This window comes from Pseudorasbora parva, chromosome 12, assembly GCF_024679245.1.
Source record: "Pseudorasbora parva isolate DD20220531a chromosome 12, ASM2467924v1, whole genome shotgun sequence".
Lineage (NCBI taxonomy): Eukaryota > Metazoa > Chordata > Actinopteri > Cypriniformes > Gobionidae > Pseudorasbora > Pseudorasbora parva.
Window position 1 is genome coordinate 5,663,523 of NC_090183.1, and position 20,607 is coordinate 5,684,129.

Below are 20,607 nucleotides of genomic sequence, written 5' to 3' on the forward strand. Positions count from 1 at the left end.
ATCCCTGCACTTCCTGCTGTAGTCCAAACCGGCCGTTCACTGTAGGCTTTGAAAGGGAACTTCTGTTAAATAAAATATCTCGCTTGGCATTGAACTTTGAGCTTTATAATTTTACAGGTATTATTTATGCTCTAACAGCAACATTTCACACTAACTAAAGTTTGAAAGATGGAATCGCGAAGAACGGGACCTTTAAGCAGGGCAGCCTTCCGTGCCATGCATGGTTTTAAATCATGACATCTTAGTGTATAACCACCAGTAAGCGTGGAAACGGTGTTCCCAGCTCTTTTCAGGTCATTGACCAGCTCCTCCCGTTTAGTTCTGGGCTGATTTCTCACCTTTCTTAGGATCATTGAGACCCCATGAGGTGAGATCTTGCATGGAGTCGCAGCCCAAGGGAGATTGACAGTCATGTTTAGCATCTTCCATTTTCTAATGATTGCTCCAACAGTTGACCTTTTTTCACCAAGCTGCTTGGCAATTTCCCCGTAGCTCTTTCTAACCTTGTGGAGGTGTACAATTTTGTCTCTAGTGTCTTTGGACAGCTCTTTGGTCTGGGTCATGTTAGTAGTTGGATTCTTACTGATTGTATGGGGTGGACAGGTGTCTTTATGCAGCTAACGACCTCAAACAGGTGCATCTAATTTAGGATAATAAATGGAGGGGAGGTGGACATTTTAAAGACAGACTAACAGGTCTTTGACGGTCAGAATTCAAGCTGATAGACAGGTGTTCAAATATTTATTTGCAGTTGTATCATACTAATAAATAGTTAAAAATATTTTTTGTATGTAAAAAAAACTAAATATAATATAAATATAAATATAACTAAATAACGACTTATATAGTGGTGGGCCGATTTCAAAACAAAGATTTGAACGGTTATAAATCAGAGTTTCGATTAATGATTCGGAATAAGAAATCCGCCTTTTTCTCTAGTCCTGAATAAATATGCTGATTCATAAACGTTTGAATCTTTGTTTTGAAATCAGCCCTTAACTATATAAGTCGTTATTTAGTTTTTTTGCGCACAAAAACTATTCTCGTCTTTAGTGCCTTTATGGGTCTTGAGAGAGGAAATGACATTGGTGTCAATGAAGGCTTTTCTGAGCCATCGGATTTCAACAGAAATATCTTCATTTGTGTTCCGAAGATGAACAGAGGTCTTACGGGCGTCGAACAATATTAGGGCAAGTAATAATTAATGACAGGATTTTCATTTTTGGGTGAACTAACCCTTTAATATGATATTCCAATTTTGCACATTGTTATATTCACAACTTTGGATGGAAACAGCTATTGTTTGTTCTGCGGAACACAGAAGGATTAGTTTAACAATCTCTGAGCTGCGTTTTTTTTTCCTTCAAATATTCAAATTAAAAGGGGGCATGGAGACTATAGAGCTTTAAAAACAGAAAAAAAGCATCATGGAGGTTGTCCAGTTTACCTGTGCACTATATTTCAAATATTTTGAAGCCATTTCATAGCTTTATGTGAGGTACCTAATCGTTATTTGCTGAAATTCTCATTTGTGTTCACATTCCGATTGAAAAATGGGAAACTGGACAGGTTTTTTTCATTATAGATTTTCTTGCCCCAATAGGCAGATGAATATGAGATAAAATAACTTATTTGCGTGTGTGAGTGAGTGAGTGAGTGAGTGAGTGAGTGAGTGAGTGAGTGAGTGAGTGAGTGAGTGAGTGTGTGAGTGAGTGTGTGAGTGAGTGTGTGAGTGTGTGAGTGTGTGAGTGAGTGAGTGAGTGAGTGAGTGAGTGAGTGAGTGAGTGAGTGAGTGAGTGAGTGAGTGAGTGTGTGAGTGTGTGAGTGTGTGAGTGTGTGAGTGTGTGAGTGTGTGAGTGTGTGAGTGTGTGAGTGAGTGAGTGAGTGAGTGAGTGAGTGAGTGAGTGAGTGTTTTAATTGGGTGAACTGCTCCTTTAAGCTATCTGCCCAATTACCAACTCAAAACACCTTGCTAATGCTGGGAAATTGTTGAATGCTTTTGGTGCATATTAAAACTAATTTTTGCAGTCACTCAGTGTGAAGTTGTAGGAGAAAATGAGACTGTGCAAATGGTCACCTTTGACCACGATTGACATCTTGCACTAGAATTTGCAATATATGCATTTAGGTTTGTTTAGGGAAGTACTAAAAAGAATTTAAGCTTCAGAAAATAGGGCTTGGTGTTTGTTGTTCCATGAATCCACAAAGACAGTAGCTGTCATACAGACAGGGCTGTTAACATTCACCCGCTGACTGACTCGATCACGTACACGTTCATTTTCGAATACTGATGTAAAAGTAGCTGAAATCTAAGGGGAAAACCCTTAGTGGGCCTCTAGCTTCAGTGCTTTCATGTGTTCAACAGTGTTGTTGAAGCAGATCCTGCTCCCAGATGCATGTTGCACTGGCCTTCTGCTTTGATTTTATGATTTATATTATTAAACAAATCTAACAATACAGAACAGTACTAAGTATCTGGGGTCCTCGTGCATTACACAAGCTTTTCACAGTCAAATTATGCCATTTCTACTAATATTGATTGCTAATATAGTTTTAATATTTATTATGAGTATCATTGTATTATTTTTGTTGCACGTGTATGAATAGCATACGTGTGTAGTGTAACACAGCAGTAATATACAGTATATGTTAGGTTTTTTTGATGCAACTAACACATTTTTTTTTTACAGCATTTCTTACTTTTATTAGTTTTTAGTAACTATTAAAGTCCCCCTGTAGTCAAAAAAAAAACCTTTATCTCATCTTTGATCACCAAACTGACATATTTAAATGTTTTTCCTGTACAAAAAAAGTCTTCATGCCATCAAATAGCTTGAATTTAACTCTACAGCCTGGCTTCATTTGTTATACCATAATTCAGCTCATGAATATTCAAATGAGCCCCGCCTCCACTCACTAAACACCAGCTGAGAGATTCAATATGTCAACTTTTACTCAAGTTACTGTAGTAAACACTGCAAAAAGGCATAGCTCTTTACAACTTTGGACATATAACACTAATCATAATGATTAGCCTTTTGCTGGATTACATTATCAAACTGCTAATAATATGTTGCTAATGTTACACAAACCATGTTTCTTTTGTTTTGGAATCGGGTTTGTATTAATTTCTTTCAAAACAATCATGCTGACCCCAAACTTTTTGAATGGTAGAATAACTTTTAATGTTAAAATGGATTCGTAGTAGAAGTTAACACAGAAACTTAAGAAATGTTAGTTTGATATCTTTACTAATATACGTATACAAACACAATGTGAAGTGCTACTGTATAATCTTGTTTGTTTTCATCATAAATTAATGGTATCTTTAAAAAACAACAACCAATTTCTTCTGTAAATTTGCAAGTATTGTTACTTTCATTTTTTATTTGTATATGATAATTCTCCTTTGTGTAATCCAACTATTTTTACTTGAATTAAAATGATCACTTTGAACAGTGTGTATGGGATCAGATTTTCTGTGTTCAGCTTCTGAGTCAAACATCTTCTCATTCACACTCTCCATGGCTGAACGGTGTCATTATAAATCAGAAAGTAACTTCCGTGATGGGCTCTGTCTGTCTGTCTGAGTGAAGCCCCAGAGTCCAGCAGAGATTGAAGGGCCCTTCCCTCTCTCTTCATGTAGTCTCACTGGAGCGCAGGGGTCACGCCACACTACAGCACACCTCATCAAGTGCTCTTAAAAGATCACAGTGAATAGAGTTCTAAATGAGAGGGCAAAGACACGATGCTGAGAAGCTGCTCATTGATTGGCACTGCTCTAAAAAGCAACATGTACTTGCATTGCATTATAAATTCCATTCTGACGTATTTCAGAAATGCGTCGATGCACGAAATTGAGCTTGCTTAGATAGAAGCATTTACTCTCATGTAGCCTACTCGTGTAGAGTGTGTTTCAGACCACATACTACTTTTCATACATGCATCCAGGCCACACTTGTGCAGAATGCATGCATACTTTAGCATGTGGGAGCACAGAGGTGATTTCACTGTGCTGATTTATCTCAGGTGATTCTGTGTGCTGCGCATTAGTATCTGAATATCTGGCACACACACACACACACACACACTTACACATCGATCACGCCTCAAACCGCTAACAGCATACGCTAATACAAGCAGCTGGATAAATCCCTGCTCCCGCTCTTCTGTTTGCTGCTAATGCCTTTTAATGCGACCGCCGCTCTGTTTGCGAGGGTTCTTATAGCCACAACCAATGGAGCGAAGGCGCCATCGATCTCTGAGAATCTAATGATGGAAATCTCTCTTTCTGTGCTTATCAGAGCTGCGGCTTCACGCTGTAAACAGCACAACGAGTCAATACAACGGCATAAAAACCCATTTAAAGGATTTATGAGAGTTCGTACTCAAGGAGAGGCATTGTTTTCTGAAATATAGTTGTGTTTATATAATTTAAGGGTACATTGTTTTTTTGTTTTTTTTACTATGGGCTTTTTCAGCCTTGTGGACTTTTAGAAAACAAACTCTCTTAAAACTTTATACATTTTTAATCCACATCGACTATGAGCTTTTGCCTGTTTTATTGGCTTTTGTTTTCTTAAATATTTCTATTTTTGCTTTATTTTAATTTCAGTTTTAGTCATTTTAGCACTTCAACTTAAATGTATTTCAGTTAGTTGCTAAAGCAACATCTCTTATTTTTGCTAAAAGGGTTAGTTCAGCGATTAGCATTATGCTTTGTATCAGTAGAAACCAGGTAGTATATTCAACTTGTCACTAGACCAAGCTCAATTTAAAATTGGATATTGGTCTGGGGAGTCTGCTCTGTATTTTCTACTGCACAAGAGGCGTGATCAACCGGCATTATTTGAATGACTCTGTATGGAAATGGGTAGTCCTTTAACCAATCAGAACACAAGAGTCGTGATCACCAGGCAACGACCCATCGTTTCGCTATCTGGGTGGAAAAGCCAATCTGTGATTGGTTCCCGCAAAATTGTAACAGAAGCAGTAGAAATGAATGTACAGGTTTCCAGACTGAGTTACAGGACAAAATCAAACCATGCTTTTTCATATTTTAATATTGAAAGGCTCTATTTGTTGTGGCTCATCAGATATAAATAATTGAAGAGAAAATAATTGATGAGGGTATGTAAAAAAGTTACATTTAATAGAAATCAGTCAAATGCGTTGGATTCCAGTGGCGTGTAACACTGTCACTTCTACTAGCCAATTTGTCAGGTCGAATTTTAATAGGCCTATATATTTTTTTTTTCTTTCTTTCTTTTTTTTGAGCGCAGAAAGTGGCTTTGTTTGAAGAGATATGCATCTTTATAGAAAACCCCCTTTTGTCTTTCAGCACTGGCTGAATTTGCTTTCATTGGAGTTTGCATCATTTTTTGCATCTGTTTTCTTTAGTTCTCTGTCACTCTCACTTAGTTCTTTCACTTTCTCCTCTAACACTATTCATGTGCTGCGCTCCCCAGGTATCGCCTGCATCGCGCTGTCATTCGTGGATTCTAAAGGCTGCGCACTGCAGGTTCCTGCTCAGGACGGCAGCAGTCCGGTGCTCAGAGCTGACGTTTCCACCATCTCCTTCCAGCCAGACCAGTTTGAGGTGTTGACGACGGTTGTTAAGGTGGACTCTCTCAGCCAGAGCTCAGGTTTGGGAAGCTTTTGCAGACAAACAGTAATTCATGTGCCCTTGTAATCTTTAATCAGAATAACTTCCTCTCCCTCTTGCAATGACTCTTCTCCGATGACACGGGCGGGGCAACCTGTCACTCACATGAGATCCACCAATAGCAAACCACAACCATCCAATAAATTCCCCACAGACAAACTCAAGCCCCGCCCTACATTCGTCACCAGGGCTTGACACTCGCCAAATGCATTGGATTTCACTCTCACTCCTATTAGCCACTTTGGCGGATTGAATTTTATATATAATAGGCCTATATACATTTTCAATTGCAGTCTTTAAAAAAGTACATATTAATACTGTAATTTTTGATACTCATTTTTCCAAAGAATGCCAGCTGCTCTCTCTCTCTCTCTCTCTCTCTCTCTCTCTCTCTCTCTCACTCTCACTCTCACTCTCTCTCTCTCTCTCTCTCTCTCTCACTCTCACTCTCACTCTCACTCTCACTCTCTCACTCTCACTCTCACTCTCTCTCTCTCTCTCTCTCTCTCTCTCTCTCTCTCTCTCTCACTCTCTCTCACTCTCACTCTCTCTCTCTCTCTCTCTCTCACTCTCACTCTCACTCTCACTCTCACTCTCTCACTCTCACTCTCACTCTCACTCTCACTCTATTATTAATACTGTATTAATACTGTAATTTTTGATACTCATTTTTCCAAAGAATGCCAGCTGCTCTCTCTCTCTCTCTCTCTCTCTCTCTCTCTCTCTCTCTCTCTCTCTCTCTCTCTCTCTCTCTCTCTCTCTCTCTCTCTCTCTCTCTCTCTCTCTCTCTCTCTCTCTCTCTCTCTCTCTCTCTCTCGCCTACAGTGAGTTGATAGACAAACCCGCCTCCCCTCACTCATTTAATTTGCTACAGATTATATTTTTGGTGTTAAAGGACTATTGCACATAATTTGACTCATTGCATCAGATTTTGTGCTCACACCCAAAGTGCAGGCACATAAAGCCAACACTCAGCACTTAACTGAGTTATTTTTTGCTGCTTATTGCATAAAAAAAAAAAAAATGCGGGTCTTGGCGAGTATTCTCTTTTTAACTGTAAGAGTTGAAACACTTAAACAGTTGAGAAATAAAATACACGTATAATAGTATTATGGATCTGTGCATCAGGTCTTAAAGGGACAGCAGCCTAATACCTGCTGCCAAATTATGAGATAATAGAAAACATATCTATATGGCAGTTTTCACCATGGTATCGATGCTGAGTGGCTAGTATCTTTGGAAAACCATTAGCCACAGTGTTTGGTTAACAAAAAAGTTAATGGCAATTTTGTCGTGATCAACGTTTGTCGTGACTGTTTGTCACAATAGGGAAGAAATGACTGACTTTAAATGCATGTGTGATGTACATGTGTGACCCCTGTGCACAGGTGCAGCTTTGCGTGTTCGCTTTGACGTGTGGGAGCAGGGTAATGTAAGCCCGCTGCAGCTGACAGACAGGCTGAGGGCGGCCCTACGCCACGCCCTCTGCGATGTCATCATGGAGATGCGTGTGCTGCCCAACCCGTTATGTCTGGACACCTTCTGTCTTCCTGCTGCCCCACAACGGGATGAAAGCACAGGTGAGGAGCTGATGCCCATGTGTGTTTTGTCATTTTGGAGTCCTCAGTGTTTCCTCTAGGATTTTTTCCAGCTGTGGTGGCACTTGCAGGGCTATTTCCACAGGGGGAAGGGGTGTCACTCAGGGGTGATGTCCCTTATAGACCACGTCCCCTTACCCTGGTAGTTTAAAACTACTCACCCAAGAATTACAAGCATTCACACACAGGCCACTTTCTAAGCTGAGGAAAAATAAAAACAACTAACCTTCTCTATATCTAAACTAATTTTGGAAGATATTTATTTCCCTGAAATTAGATTTAAACTGCTATGCTATATTCATAATAATAATTAATAATTATTATTAATAATTAATCATAAAAAATATTATAAATTAGGTCGATTTCAGCAGAAACAGTTATTCTAGAAAATTATGCACAATATTTGTATAAAATGTAGTGAAAATAAACTAAGAAATAAAATTTTGTAAAAAAACAACAACAACCTTGCTCTTTGTATTATTATAAAATACATTGATAAAAAAACAAGAACGTATATTTATGCATGATATTAAATGAAAATACAATGCTTTTTCATCAGTTTTGTTAATGTGGCAGCAACATATGATTGATAGGACAGCACAATATAGGCTGTTAATAATCTTTTATTGTGCAAATGTATTATAATATGAAAGGCTCAAAAACAAGGCAAATCGCTTATGCCCATCCCGTGCACAGAATGATGCACTTGAATCAACATGGAGTCGCAGCACGCAGTGCCACGCAGTAAAAAGTTAAACTTCAAATTACAAAAAGTTAAAAGTATTAAAAGTTTCAGTTACCGAGTTCATGAAGAACAATTATAGTGCTCTCTACTCTAGTGTTGTGATCTAACAGACACGCGGGAGAAAGTAAAATGATTTAGAAAATACGGCAAGGAACTCCAGCAAGATAACGTCCTTTTGTGCAAAACCTTTATCTACAAATAAAGTATAATAATGTGAACATTTGATCTTGGAGTAAGTTTCATCATGTCACTTTCGAATGCTGAATGAAGAATGACTGAGAAGAGATGAGTTTTCATTATTTCTTCACATTATGCTACCCAATTGGCTTCAGAAGTCTTGGAATATAGCGCACAAAAACTTAGAAACTTATAGTGCTTTGCAATGTTTTTTTATGCCTTTAGTGGGGCTCAACAATAGTACGCACAAAATCGGAAGTCACTGAGAAGCTGCAGCCGTGGCAGGGAAGATTTTTTGGTGTGGCGGTCTGCCATGGAAGAAAAAAAATGTAGAGGAAACACTGAGTCCTGGTCTCACTAACATTTTGTCAATCTGCCATTGGAACAACACAAAATACACTAATGCTAAACATCATGCCTTACTGGTACTTAAATGGTTTCTCGTGATAAAAACAGCTTTATCTAAAGGCATCTTTATTGCTATATTTGAAATTCACTTTGTTGGCAAATCATACTTCGAATACATTTATATTTTTTTAAATAAAACATATATCTATAATTTTTATTTTAATGCAATTTAACTGAATAGTGGATACAAATAAATGTTAATTAAATGTAATAATAATAACAAATATAATATCTCTTTCATTCATTAGTGTTTGAAAGCATCCCATAAAGCCACCTAATTTTTTATGTGTCAAGTTTTGCTCAATATATACACCTCCATTCAAAAGTTTGTCTGTAAGATTTTTATAATTAATAAAGAAATTAATACTTTTTTTCAGCTGGTTAAAAGTAACAGTAAAGATATGTGTAATGTTATTCATCAAAGAATCGTGGGAAAAAACTGACAACCTTTCCACAAAAATATGAAGCAGCACAACTGTTTTCAACACTGATAATGATAAAAAATGATTTTTAAAGAATCATGTGACACTGAAGACTATAGTAATGATGCTGAAAATTTAGCCTTGATCACATAAGTGACATTTTAGAAGACACTATTTTAAATTGTAATAATATTTTCAGTTTTTGAGCAGAATAGACTCAAAAGTAATACAAAAAAATCTTACTGACCCCAAACGTTTGGGTATGTTGGTGAATTTGTTCTGGTTTTGCTGATCTTTAGTGTTTTGTCACTGTAGTTCCCTTGAGTCTTCTGCAGTGCGACGGTAAAGAGATGAAGGAGAGTCATCGGCGCCCCAGCGGAGCCCACGGGCTCAGAAGCAGCCCCTCTCCAATCACCCTGATTTCTGCCCCCAGTTCAACCCCGACCACAGGAACCAGCACGCCTGAGTCCACCACGCCCACTGGCAAAAGCACCCGCCGCAGCTTCTGGGAAATGTTGGTGCGTGTGCTCATTCAGCATGTGCTGTCTTCATTAACAGCAAATTGCTCTCATTAATTACGACTGTCAATGCGTCCAAAATTGCATTGATGGGTCAGCATGATGCTCAGTGAAGCATAATAGCTGGTGAAATGATCGGACTGGTGCCAGTTATCTGTCTTATGATGTGTTTATGTGTGCTCGGTAGAGTAAACCAGAAACTTCTGAACTTGGCAGTCCAAAGACAACGGATGACATCATACCAGAGCGTGCCGAGGACAGCCGCATGGGCAGACGGAGACACAAGACGGAGAGTGTCAAACAGCAGTGGAATCATGAGAAAGCCATGGCAGTCGAACAAGAGCAGGCCCAGAGGTGCAAAACACATTTTGTTTCCTAGGGTTGTGCTTATTCTAAAGCCATCTGCCCAAGCTTTGCCTTTTTAAAATGAACATGTTCATATGGTAAGACAAAAAACAGAATCAGTGTGTCATTTTTAACTAAAACTTTTTTCTTTTTTTAGTTTTTGTTCAATGACATAGGGGCGAAATAAATAAAAAATAAATATATTTATATAATTGAACACTTGTAACCTGTAAGTGCATGTAAAATGAACATTATAAATGTTGCACTGGTGACTCACTGAAATAAAATAAGTTTCATTTAAGTACTAAAATAAATCAAATAAAAAAATCTATTAGAGGCAAGTAGAAATATTTAATAAAAGACGAAAAAAATTGAAATGCCAAAAGCACATAAAAATTACTGCAAGAACTAAAATGAATAAGAAAATATAAACTGTGCCGTTTTATTCATGTCGTTTATTTCAAACTGTTTTCTAAACACACATCCATTGTGCCAAATACCCAAAATCTTATTGCTGTGCAAAATCAGAATAATTAGATTTCCAAATTGATTTTTGGCCAGTTCTTCCTGGCAATCTCTGAGATGCCAATTTGGATGATAATTAAATTACCACTCATCCTTTGCGTTTGTCAGAATACAATAGATCATTTGGTCGTGGGCCGTGGGAGAATACTGACATTTCTAATTCAGATGGCAATAACGTAAATGCTGAAATGACCTCAAACAAAAACAATTTCATCCGCATAGGCCTATAGGCTAGTTTTCACTCGTGGGAACTGTGTCTGGATTTCATTGTGTTGTAGGAGACATGCAGTTCAGCTGGAAGAAGGTGATAAAGGCACTCTTCAAACCGTCTACCAGACCACGTACCTGCCCTGGGTCACCTACATGAACAAACTGGGTGAGTTCCTACATCCGTGTGCTACTTTTCTACAGTTATGACTTTACAAATGATGTAATAAAGCCAATGAAGGGGTATGTGTATATATATATATATATATATATATAATATATATATATATATATATATATATATATATATATATATATATATATATATATATATATATATATATATATATATATTCATATTCTTACACTTAGGTTCACACTGTGTTCATGCAAGATACTCCACACAATGGATATTTTGACATCTGTGTGTGTGTGTATTTGACTATTCAGGCTATATATGTATGAGCAAGCGTAAGGATTTGTGTGAATTTGAGGGGGCATGGCTGGGTCAGATCATCTCCAAAACTGCAGCTCTTGTGCGGTGTTCCCGGTCTGCAGTGGTCAGTATCTATCAAAAGTGGTCCAAGGCTCATTGATGCATGTGCGAAGCGAAGGCTGGCCTGTGTGGTCCCATCAAACAGAAAAACTACTGTAGCTCAAATTGCTCAAGAAGTTAATTCTGGTCCTGATAGAAAGGTGTCAGAATACACAGAGCATCTCAGTTTAATGCGTATGGGGCCGCAGACCAGTCATGGAGCCCATGCTGACCCCTGTCCACCGCCAAAAGCGGCAACAGTGGGCACGTGAGCATCAGAACTGGACTATGGAGCAATGAAAGAGGTGGCCTGGTCTGATGAATCACATTTTCTTTTACATCACGTGGATGGCCTGGTGCGTGTGCGTCGCTTACCTGGGGAACACATGGCTCCAGGATGCACTATGCGAAGAAGGCAAGCCGGCGGAAGCAGTGTGATGCTTTGGGCAATGTTATGCCCGAAACCTTGGGTCCTGTCATCCATGTGGATGTTAATGGTGTCATTATGAATTGAATCCATTTTGGAATAAGACAAACATATAACATAACAAAATGTGGAAAAAAAGGAGTGAGCTGTGAATACTTTTCAGATGCATTGTAATTTTCTTAATTTTCAAACCATTTTTTTTATTCATATCATCATAGAAGACAGAAAAGTCCCCTGATTAATAAATAATCACTGAATTATTATCTCTTGTTCTCTTAGGCTGTCCGTCCATCCAGCATTGTTCAACTGAAGTCTCGCATCATTTCCTCCTGCCTTCCGTCCTCACAGAGATTGTCAATCTGGTCAGCTCACTAGCCAGTGACACCACGGTCAAAGTGTTTGAAAGAACCAGGTGCGATCCTGAACCATGCCAAAGCATTTATCAGAGTGGTCCAGATGTGTTTGAAATGATGTGATTAGTTGCTTCTGCATTTGGTGTTTAGCTGTGCAGTGTGCCATCAGATGTTCCTGTCGATTCAGTTTATTCTTAAACCGATGAGCTGTTTCCTGTGTGTGTGTCGCCAGTTGTCCTCAGGGAGATATATATGTCCCCCTGTTAACCATCCAGCACATCAGCCAACCACCTGCCACCTCCAGGAGCTTCGTTCTCATTGGTCGCAACTTCAGCCAATGGCATTGCAGTACAGAACAAGGTACCTCCTATGTTCAGTCAGCAATTATCATGTAATCTTAAGCCCTATTTGAATGGGACTAGTTCTCTAAACAACGTTTGAGTTACAGTTCTTATCACTCAACGTGTTTGATTTCATGTACAAATTTGGGCGGAACTAACATTTCCATGTTTATTTCTGGGAGTGTGTGTGTGCTTGCGTGCATTACATATGGTGTCTTTTTAATATATTGTTTATTTATATGATTTTAGTTTATTATAAAAAACCCATATAATGGTGCACTGTGTACATTTTAGCAGCATCTAGCTGCGAATTGCAACCGCCCACCGCTCACCCCTCCCTTACGAAGCACATAGAGAAGCTACGGTGGCCAACACAGGACAAAGATGTCGTCTGAGACAGTAGAGAATGACTAGCGTTCTGTAGAGTAGTTTGTCCATTTAGGGCTACTGTAGAAACACGCCAGCGCAAAATGGCGACCTCACTGTAAGGGGACCCGCAGTGTGTGTGTAGATAGAAATGGCTCATTCAAAAGTAATAAAAACATAACTGTTCATTATGTATGGTCATTATACACCACTAAAATCATAGTTATGTTTATTATATTGCATTTCTGTCAATATATATCGTCATAAATACTAAACACTGCACCTTTAAGTAAATTTCACAAGTATAGAAGTGGCTGTTTATAATAAACCCACATAAGTGAGCAGAGAAATCTAGATATGCATCTTATTCTTACCTTACACTGATATTAAAACGGGGAATTTGTCACAGTTTCCGTGATATACAATTTATATAATTAGTCTCAAACCATCCTTATTAAAATTAAATAAAAGCATGCCGAATACTAGTGTGCAAACGGTAGCTCAGGTAGGTCATAAAACACATGAGGAGAAGCGTTCAGGCGGGATTAGATTTCCCAGAGGACTGTTGAGTTTACTGAAAACTGTATGTAATTTGTCCTGGAATTTGTGTAAGGAAAAACTCAGACTTGGCTGTTTTCATACAGGATTAAAATGACACATTTCTCTATCCTCCTCATGAAAAACTGGTCCTGTTCAAACAGGGCTTTTGCTAACACTCTTCTGAGATTATTTAACAGGTTGAACTTGAAATGGAGGAAATTGTCCAAAGAGCACACTGAAATATGTCTTATTATCATGAATAGGCTTATTATAACCACAGTTACAATACATAGTAAAACAACATTAACAAGCATGTGCCAGTATAATGAATAATGCATTTGGAATAATGCATTATAATCGCTAAAAAGTAATGTGAATGATGTAATGATGTCATTTAACTTTGGTTGCACTCATTCATGAGAACAAATCAATGATTTGGGGATGCACTATAATGCATAACATTAACCTTTGTAATGCATTATATATTCAGATAAATCTAATCAGGTCATATTTGTCCCCAAAATTGAAAAAAAATAATCAAGAAATCATTGATTGAAATCAAAGAAAAAGAAACCTATATTATCATATGTGACAGAAAAATACAAAAATAAGTACATAAGTAAAAATAATAATGTTTAATATAAATGTATATAATAGCAGTATTACAAGAAATGAATTAATCATTTTGTAATTTACAAATAAATACTACAAATATGCCCTGAAATTATTTATTTGATTTTCAATGATCTTACAAATCTACTTTTCTGCTGTGCTTTACAATTCAAATAGTATTTAATTATTATTTCGCATTACATTAATGAGAAAGCTGAGCACGGGGGGTAATTTGCTTAATTGTCATGAAATATTGTCACAATGTAAAAAGAGAAAAGATTTAAAAGCCTCCATCTTCTTTGAGCATCTTCTTTTTTACTTTTGGGGTAATATGACAGTGATATTTCTCTGTGACATTCAGGCTTCATGATAATGAAACTTAAGATCAGCCTGAAGTGTAACTGGCTCTAACCAATGTAAGGTCATTACTGAATTCTGTGGTCAACAGTTCATCTGGCTTCTAACCGCACACTCTATTTTAACATTTAAACATGTAACCAAAGCTGAAGTTTCTGAAATGTTTAACTTCACTTGTTCTTTATAGTCTAACTGCTTTCTCACCATAAGCTGAATGCATCCCATTCTCTACTAGAATCTCTTACTACATTGCTGCACTTTGTGTTTTTATCTTCTGTTCTGCTGATCTCGCAAATAAATGTTTTTTTGTTTAGTATTGCTTAGTGTATTCATCTCTTCCATTTATTTTAGCCTGTGAGTGTTTAATGAATGATTACTATCTGTCTTGCTATTCTGTTATCATAGATTCATAGATTATTTTGCTTATGTTGTCTCTTGCAAATCTGTGTGTGCGTGTGCAAGCGTGTGTGTGTGTGCGTGTGAGGGCGTGTGCGTGCAGCATTAACATAGTTGTCTCGTTTTGCAAAGCTGTTTGTGCTCATCTCTGTTTGCCCACAGAAGACAGTTCAGATGAAGAGAACAGTCCAGTACTAAATAGGTGCACACGTAAGTTTGGCCCCTTATGGGGCCCCTAGTGGCCCTCACTGTTGCGACGGTGGCAGCGGCCCTTCCTCCAAATCACTCCATTACACCACAGACACACTCTAACAGGGACTGTATATTTGAGTGATTCTTCATTTAGGACTATCCTGGAAAGATTCTTTTCATCATTTTTAAGAACTTTAAAAGGCAAAAATTGGACACAAGACCATAAACAAAATCACATAAATTATTTTTTATGTATATATGTATTTTCAAAGAATACTTCCTACAATATATATATTGAAATTTATTAATAGGATTAACCCCTTGAGATGTACCATCTCGTTTTCGAGGGGGTCCTAATGTACAATCAAAACATAGTTACAAAACAATTACAAATACAATTAACAACAAAACAAAACAAAGCAAAGCACACAATAACAACAAAAACAATTATATATGTAATAATAATAAAAAATAATATAAATAAATAAATACATTTTACACCACAAAAAAAAAAACCATTATAAATAAAATACAAATATAGAAAAATATTAGCAAAACCAGTGAATAACAATAGTGAATTTATAAACATTTTGTGAACTCAGAAATATCTGATTCAGCATTAGATAATTTTTTTAAACCAAAACTATCTGTTTATATATTTAAATATTTATTTATTTGAATCATTATAAATTAAAGAATTTGCATAAATAAATTTTAAAAAAAGTCAAGAAATCGGTACCCTTTACCTAAGATTCCATCCATCCACTTTGCAGTTGAACAGATCTTTACTCCAGGACATATAATAAATGTTTTATATATTTTACGTTTTCAAGATTTAAAGTAGTCAAAATTGACCCTAATTGAAGGCTCACTCATTTATGCATGTATGTGAGATCATTTTAGCCCTGCTTTTGTTCTGTACCATTGAAACCTAAAGATTTGTTCACTTTTTTTTGTTTGCCCTCTCTAGGGAATGTGTTCTGTGTTTCCTTTTTCCTCATACACACTATAGATTATATAAATGGCATGTCTCAAGGCTATGAAGCCTTTTTTTAATGTAATGATCCCTACAATATACTCATAATTGTTATTCAGAGGTAAACTTAATAGATTCAGAAGTTGCATTATGATTGGATCTTTATTTCTTACTCTTTGTCTATTCAAATTTCTTTACCCAAATAACACCACCTTATATAATTCTGTCTTTTATTAAAGCTCATAAGGGACTGCAGCGGTTCGAGTCTTTGGAGCACAGTGATTGGCTGAGTCCGGGACAGGCTCTGAGGGGCGTGGCTCCACGGCAGCGCTTCCTGTTCATACACATTGTCAATAAGAAGGTCCGTTGGATTGAATATAACCAACCATGACATAAATGTTGAACATAAATGTGCATATATTTTTTATCTTAATCAGCTGCGACAAGCTACAGGAATTTTGCAGCCCACAGTGAAATATAGTTTGTCGAAAATACTACTTCACATACCTGCATATCAACTACTGAATATAGAAAACATTTTCCTTTTCAGTCTGGACAGACTTTTAGTTTGGAAGGTTAGGTGGATTTGTGAGGTCTTATATGTTATATCTCTGTGTGTTTGTGTGTAAAGGTGACTCTGTACACATATAACTGGTCGGTGGATCTGGGTGGCTCTCTGAATCAAGGTCTGGTCAGACTGGTGCAATGGCAAAACGCCCGCGCACATGTGGTCAACTGCCTCCTGAGTCAGAAAATGGGTCTTTTCCATCATTACTGCTTCTCTGATACACCTACACATGAGGATCTGAAACAGGTCAGTATGCAAACACACTGGCTGTGTTCTCAATGCAACAATAGCATGCTGCACACTACAAACGAGTTTAAAACAAACATTTTGAATAATAATTTGCAATGTTGTTGTCATACAATCTTTCCTCTGTTCCTCAATTAACCGGGTCCTTTATTTACCTGAACTGCAGAAGGAAACCGGCTTTTATTTGAAGCAGGCTTTTATTAGGGGCAGGCCTGTATTTCTAATTCCATCTGTTTGAAAAAGATTTGCTTTAAATAAACCGCTTTAAATGAATAGCGAATAAAAGTGAGTCCCAGTGGACAGATTTCATTGATTTTTTTTTAAAGTAACATGCAGATATCACCATTTACAACAACAGCCAGAAAGGCAACAAAGCAATTTCGATCAGAATTACTGAAGCTTAATCGGTAACCCCCATTGAGACTGTTCGAAAAATGTAAAATGTTTATTCCGCACTTAATTTTTATATAGGTTGCACGTGAGGTTATTTTAGCCTACTAAACCAATATAGAACCCGACTCTAATTGCTTTCTAATTAGGTTGCACGTGAGAGAAAATAAATTACTTCCACTTAAGAGTTATGCACTTTTTAATTTAATATCTTTACATAAATATTATTTTCTTCTTTAAAAAAACTATAATATCGTTATTTTTCTAACCCAAATAATGGCTCCGCGCTTTCTATAGCCTGTATCGTTGCACATGAGGGAAAAAAGCTTCCTTCCACTTACGAAGAGTTGTGTACTTTTAAACACTTTTTATTTTAATAGCCTATGTCGCTTTGCATAATTTTTTATACTTATAATTTCGTTATTTTAACCCAACTAATTACTCATCTGTGCCTCCAATGGGATGCACACACTGTTCTCTGAGATATTCAAATATGATTTTGTCTTTTGTGTAGGTTAGTTCATATGACCACTTTACAATATTTCATCAACATAGTTTATTTTGAAACCTTTTCTTTTTTATTGTACAACATATATTATTTTAAGTTAAATACAGAGTAAGACATAAAAAAGACGAGAGGTGAAGATCAATATTTTTGTAGCCTGCCTGACACGGTATTTTCACAGACGTCGCAACTCTCATAGACTACAGTAGCCTATTTAAAATGGAATAAATGCATCAGTTATATTCTCAATTAAATTTACAGAGCAATCCCTGCAAAGTTTTTAGGTTAACTATAGAAGAGACTACTATAGGATTAGTGTGAGATTATCTCACTCGCAAGAACGGGGCACGTGGCTCAGGATGATGGTTGCGTGATGTCGGTGAGCCACCCTAATGTACATTGCGATGAATTTGAATGCACATTACATGAAAGTCATTTAGAAGATTATCCACACATTTCCCCCCGGCCCTTATTTGAGACCACATCCATTTATTTAATCTAGGGAATAAACTTGGCTATTTTGTGTTTTTAATCATATTTTAAGAATATAAAAATATCAACTGTCAATAACGGGATGTTTACATTTCACAACTAATATCATGATTTAAAATAGCCATATTTATCTGAAATGGAAAATGTAACATTATAAACATCTTTATCATCAATTTTATGCATCCTTGCTGAATATAACAAAGAATTTTATTTTTATTTTAAAAGCTACACTGTGTGATATTTTCCCCCATCTAGCGGTGAAAAGGTATATGACCATCCAGTGAATAATAGTTTCTGTTCCTCTCAATTGTGATTTCATTTTAACTCCTACGGTGGCCGATTTAGTCCAAGATTAGCATGGCAATCCCCCTCTTCACATTCGACACGGTGCCATCGAGTGTTAAAACGCAAAAGGCGAAGGTTGAATTTACGGGTATGTCCCTCTTTGGCTAATGTACTTAAAAGATGGAGGGGCAACATGGCGACCAGCATTCGAACCCCTCACCCGTATGTATTTTCAATGGCATATTATAAACTTACGAGAATACTTTATTACTTGAAAGAAGTAAATATACATTAATGAGCACATATATTTTTGAAAGAACTAAGTGTTTTTAGCTAAGAATAAACTAAAAAAGTTACACAGTGTAGCTTTAAGAAACGAATATTGACTTAACTTTTGAACAGTAGTGTATATACTCCTTACACTGCTTACTACCTTCATCAAACATACTAGAAGTATGCCATTCTCAACATACCCACTCTCTGGTAAGCTGTCACTGATTGCTGGACATCGGTTAGGATAAGCTTTTAGGACAGTGCTTTTGCACAGAGTAAGTACAGATAGCACTAGTGAGTTAGTTTAAGCAGCTCATCAGTTTCTGGCAGTCCCCGAGGCGGTCTGACATATCAAACTCAGTGACGGACAGCTGTCATGGCCGCAGGGCAGGACGGTAATCACTCTAGCACACCTGTTAACACGAAACACCTGGAAATTATCCAGGCTGCTGGTCCTGCCGAAATTAGACATCACTGTGCTGCCAAAACAGTTTATTCCTGCCCAGAGTTGTGCTAGTTTGAATAGACAGAATTGAATCATGCTGTGTTTTAGCTGTTTACAGTTAATGCAGCAGAACATCTTTGTTCGTTTAGTCAGTAAAGAGCAGAAATCTTCTGTCACAGCATTCACTGTTATTGATTCAGTTGTCAGCTATTTGTCAAGATTTCTTCCCAAATGTCATGATGTATTTTTGGAAAGCAGACTGTTGTCATTATAGAGAGCTGTTGGATGGATGGATGGATGGATGGATGGATGGATGGATGGATGGATGGATGGATGGATGGATGGATGGATGGATGGATGGATGGATGGATGGATGGATGGATGGATGGACGGACGTATGGATGGACGCATGGATGGACGGATGGACGGACAGATGGATGGATGGATGGATGGATGGACGGACGGATGGATGGATGGATGGATGGACGGACGGATGGATGGACGGACGGATGGATGGATGGATGGATGGATGGATGGATGGATGGCCGATTAGATGGATGGAGCGCATGGATGGTTGGACTGGGAATTGTTCTGTGATATTCTTCTTAAAATGATCCATTTTATTATATACAGTGTGTAAATGTCAATTTTTAAGACTTGCATCACTTAAATGATAACTTGCAGGTGAAACAAGTCAGATTGTTTTGATTGTTTGATTCAGACCTATGATTCAGACTGGTAATTTTGTGAGTTTTTAAATGACTCATTAAAAGATTAAAAGTCAAAAGCTCCTGTACTTGTTAATCGGACCACAACTAGAAAACTAAACACTAAATTCTTAACTTTTGTTTACAACTTGACCCTAACTATGAGTTAACTTCAGGGACAAAAAACAAAAAAAACCCAGGTATAGAAAATGGCTTATTTAAACCGATGCTCTGCACTTGTCTGCGTCTGTGTGTGGGAGTAGATAAACACAAACCCGTCGAGATTCTTCTGGAGAATAAAGGCTGTTCTTTAAGATATGAAGTTTACAGCAGACGTTGTTTATTTCCTGACGTCCGAGCCTGTTGCTGGTTCCAGAGAGTGAGACTATCTGGAGTTTAGTCTGACAGTTTGCGATGACAGAGAGACTCTTCTGAGGCCAGTGTATTATCACTTTGTTCATCATTCGTCTGTGTCTGTCCTTAAGGAAACAGAATGAGGGAGAGACACCACAGAGGTCCTCAGTGTTCACTCTTCATTTCATGCCTTTATGTCAGTCCAGTCACATCTTTCCTTTGCTTTTTGGACCTTTGTGTATATTTATGTGACAAAGAGACCGCAAAAAAGAAGAGAAATGTGATGGTGATGCTGATTTAGCCATTGATCTGGGTTTGTAAGTAGATTTGTTTTGTTTAGTGCGTCGTTATTGATTATATTAATAATCTGCGACATTTTTTGTTTCAGCTTTGGTACATTTTCAGCTGCATTCAGTACAAAATAAATTAAATGAACTGCATTTATTTTAAATAGAAATATTTTAATGTCTTTACAGTTACCTTTGATCAATTTAAAGGGTTCCTGTAATGCCCCTTTTTACAATGTAAAATAAGTCCTCTTATGTCTGTGTATGTAAAATTGTAGCTCAAAATACTCCACAGATCATTTTTTATAGCACATTAAAATTGTCATTTTTTGAGGGTGAGCAAAAATGTG

The 20,607-nt window shown here is 37.2% G+C and overlaps 1 protein-coding gene across 17 annotated transcripts in view; it reads left to right on the top strand.

Annotated features, from left to right (window-relative positions):
• LOC137093882 (KICSTOR complex protein SZT2-like) overlaps positions 1-20,607 on the top strand; it is a 114,721-nt gene that overhangs the window by 63,283 nt on the left and 30,831 nt on the right. For 14 of the 17 annotated variants that reach the window (XM_067458859.1, XM_067458864.1, XM_067458870.1 and 11 more), the window contains 10 exons: positions 5,469-5,645; positions 7,054-7,245; positions 9,331-9,533; positions 9,721-9,887; positions 10,682-10,779; positions 11,852-11,984; positions 12,158-12,285; positions 14,700-14,747; positions 15,945-16,066; positions 16,337-16,519. In XM_067458859.1, coding sequence (XP_067314960.1) covers positions 5,469-5,645; positions 7,054-7,245; positions 9,331-9,533; positions 9,721-9,887; positions 10,682-10,779; positions 11,852-11,984; positions 12,158-12,285; positions 14,700-14,747; positions 15,945-16,066; positions 16,337-16,519 — 1,451 coding nt within the window. The remainder of the gene's footprint in view (positions 1-5,468; positions 5,646-7,053; positions 7,246-9,330; positions 9,534-9,720; positions 9,888-10,681; positions 10,780-11,851; positions 11,985-12,157; positions 12,286-14,699; positions 14,748-15,944; positions 16,067-16,336; positions 16,520-20,607) is intronic. The other 3 variants (XM_067458869.1, XM_067458876.1, XM_067458860.1) reach the window with 2 other exon arrangements.